General features: G+C 37.8%; 1 protein-coding gene and 1 long non-coding RNA gene across 2 annotated transcripts in view; both read left to right on the forward strand.

Moving 5' to 3' along the window:
* LOC111785054 overlaps nt 1-622 on the forward strand; it is a 2,767-nt gene extending 2,145 nt beyond the window's left edge. The window contains exon 3 of the mRNA XM_023665533.1: nt 3-622. Coding sequence (XP_023521301.1) covers nt 3-357 — 355 coding nt within the window. The 3' untranslated portion in view covers nt 358-622. The remainder of the gene's footprint in view (nt 1-2) is intronic.
* An 876-nt stretch (nt 623-1,498) lies between these two features.
* Nucleotides 1,499-2,018, forward strand: LOC111785056. Its single transcript, XR_002813614.1, has 2 exons — nt 1,499-1,885; nt 1,977-2,018. It is a non-coding gene; the product is annotated as an uncharacterized LOC111785056 (long non-coding RNA).
* Nucleotides 2,019-2,218: the final 200 nt, after the last annotated feature.

The raw sequence follows: 2,218 nt of genomic DNA on the forward strand, positions 1-2,218 counted from the left end.
AGAAACCCCGGGTTTTGTCGACAGTTGGTGCAGAGGAGAATGCTGAGGAAGAAGCTGATGAACAATGGGGATGAGTTTGGAAACAACAGAAGGTTACTTGCAATGCAAGGCCATCAAAATCTCACCCACTCTGAACTGCTCAGTACTGAAATGTTTCCACAAGCTATCGAACCCGGACCGGTCGTGCTCGAGCCGCCGGTCCGAGCCTCCACAATGGTTGATGAAGACAGTGACTCCAAATTCTTCCTGGAATTGGAGGATCTCATCCAGAAGCCTCCTCCTCCTCCTCCTCAGGATTGCCCCTCAGGTTATGTACAGCAACAAGCTTTCCATGGATTTGTTGGATCCATTCCATGAGTTCCCCATTGTATATAAAATTTGCTAGTAAGTCCTATACTCTTCAAAATTTGCAATATTGCCCCAACCCCTTTCGCGAACTTTTCAAAATTATGAGTTTCAATTTTTGAAACGTTTGTGAAATATCGGGATAATATTGTAATTTTTGAAAATATATGGTATTTTTCAAATTGGAGTGGCATATTTGTAATATACTTGAGAAGTGTGTGGTTATAAGTAGTTTAATTAATATTCAAATTGAAGTTAGGGTTGAATTTGGAAATAATTATTTAGCAATAAAATAAAATCAAATAACAATAAATTTTTTTTTTTTTTTTTTTCNTGGAAAAAAAAAAATTATAATTAAAGAATTGAGAGCAGACGGACGATCAATCAGGTACTAAACTACAGGCCACATAGTGACCTACGTATGTGGACACCCTTAGTTACTAGTCGAACAACTCTTAACCATCACTGTATATTGATTAGCTCATCTTTAACACTGGCTCCATAGCTCATCATAACCCTGGTTCCAACCAAGGTGATTCATGACTGGGCTAATAAAAAACGGTCTCAAGTAGGGATGATCTTTTCGAAAACGGATATCGTTTCTAAGGTCAACTTTTTGGAACCCTAGTCTTAGAGTTTTTTCCAATCTATACCCTTACTAATAAATAAAAAGGAGCTTACCTTTTTCAGCTGAATTGCACTGCCGCATAAATAATGGATCTGCTCACTGGGCTGGATGAGCCAGCTTTTTCAGCTGAATTGCACTGCCGCATAAATAATGGATCCGCTCATTGGGGTGGATGAGCCAGCTTTTTGAGTGTACAGGTCTCGGTACTTCTCTGATGCAAGATTTTATTGATAGGTTAGTCGCTCTAGTTCGTCTCGAATCTCACGTCAATTATAATTGTCTTATCTACTAATTATATTTATATACTCGACGAGAGCTTTAGATGTCTGATTTATTGATCGATAATAATGAAATGCACAAATTGACCAACTTTTGGACTAAAAATCAATCGGAGAATTAGAAAAAAAAAAAAAAAAAAAAAAATAAAAAAAAAAAAAAAAAAAAAAAAAAAAAANTTCTTTTTATTTTCTTTAATATATATATATATAAAAAGTGTGAAATAATGGTGAGTTTCATTATATTTTTGGAATTTAATTTTGGGTTCTAAGTAAAACATAGCTTTTAACCCAACCCTAGCCTGTGGAGCGACCAAAGGAATTACACACAAAATTGCTGCCCTAGATCTCTAATTGCATTTTTCTTGCTTGCATATCTTTATCGGAACCTCCGATTTCGTTTCTCCGCGTGGAGATGGCGGAGAATTTTGAATTCTTCACAGTCGACTCGATCGATTCTCTCTCCACTTCTGTGCGTTCTCACTCGATGTTGAAGTTTTCGTAATCCTTCGTAATCCTCCGTAATAATCTAGAGTTCTATTTCTTCCTTTTGGTTGGCGGATGGAGCCTCGCGTTGGGAATAAGTTTCGCCTTGGCCGGAAGATCGGTAGCGGCTCGTTCGGGGAGATCTATCTTGGTTTGTGTTTCACGTTTAGTTCTTTGGCCTGCGAGGTTGTGATTATGGTGCTGTATTACAAGTAGAGTTAATGGTTCAATTCCATCTGCAGGTACTAATATACAGACGAATGAAGAGGTTGCAATTAAACTTGTAAGTGTTCCTATCTTAATTCAACACTGCGATTGTAACTTGGCATAGTCTCTCTCTCTCTCTCTCTCTTTCCTACGCTTAGATGAGCTTGCTTTCCTTCCTTTTCCACTCTGGAGTCGACGTTTGTAGTTCTGAAGTCTATATGTGCCTGTATTTACCATAAACTGTTCGCTTATTACCGAGCTAGGATTTGAACTATAC

This window comes from Cucurbita pepo, unplaced genomic scaffold (assembly GCF_002806865.2).
Source record: "Cucurbita pepo subsp. pepo cultivar mu-cu-16 unplaced genomic scaffold, ASM280686v2 Cp4.1_scaffold000352, whole genome shotgun sequence".
Taxonomy (NCBI): Eukaryota; Viridiplantae; Streptophyta; class Magnoliopsida; order Cucurbitales; family Cucurbitaceae; genus Cucurbita; species Cucurbita pepo.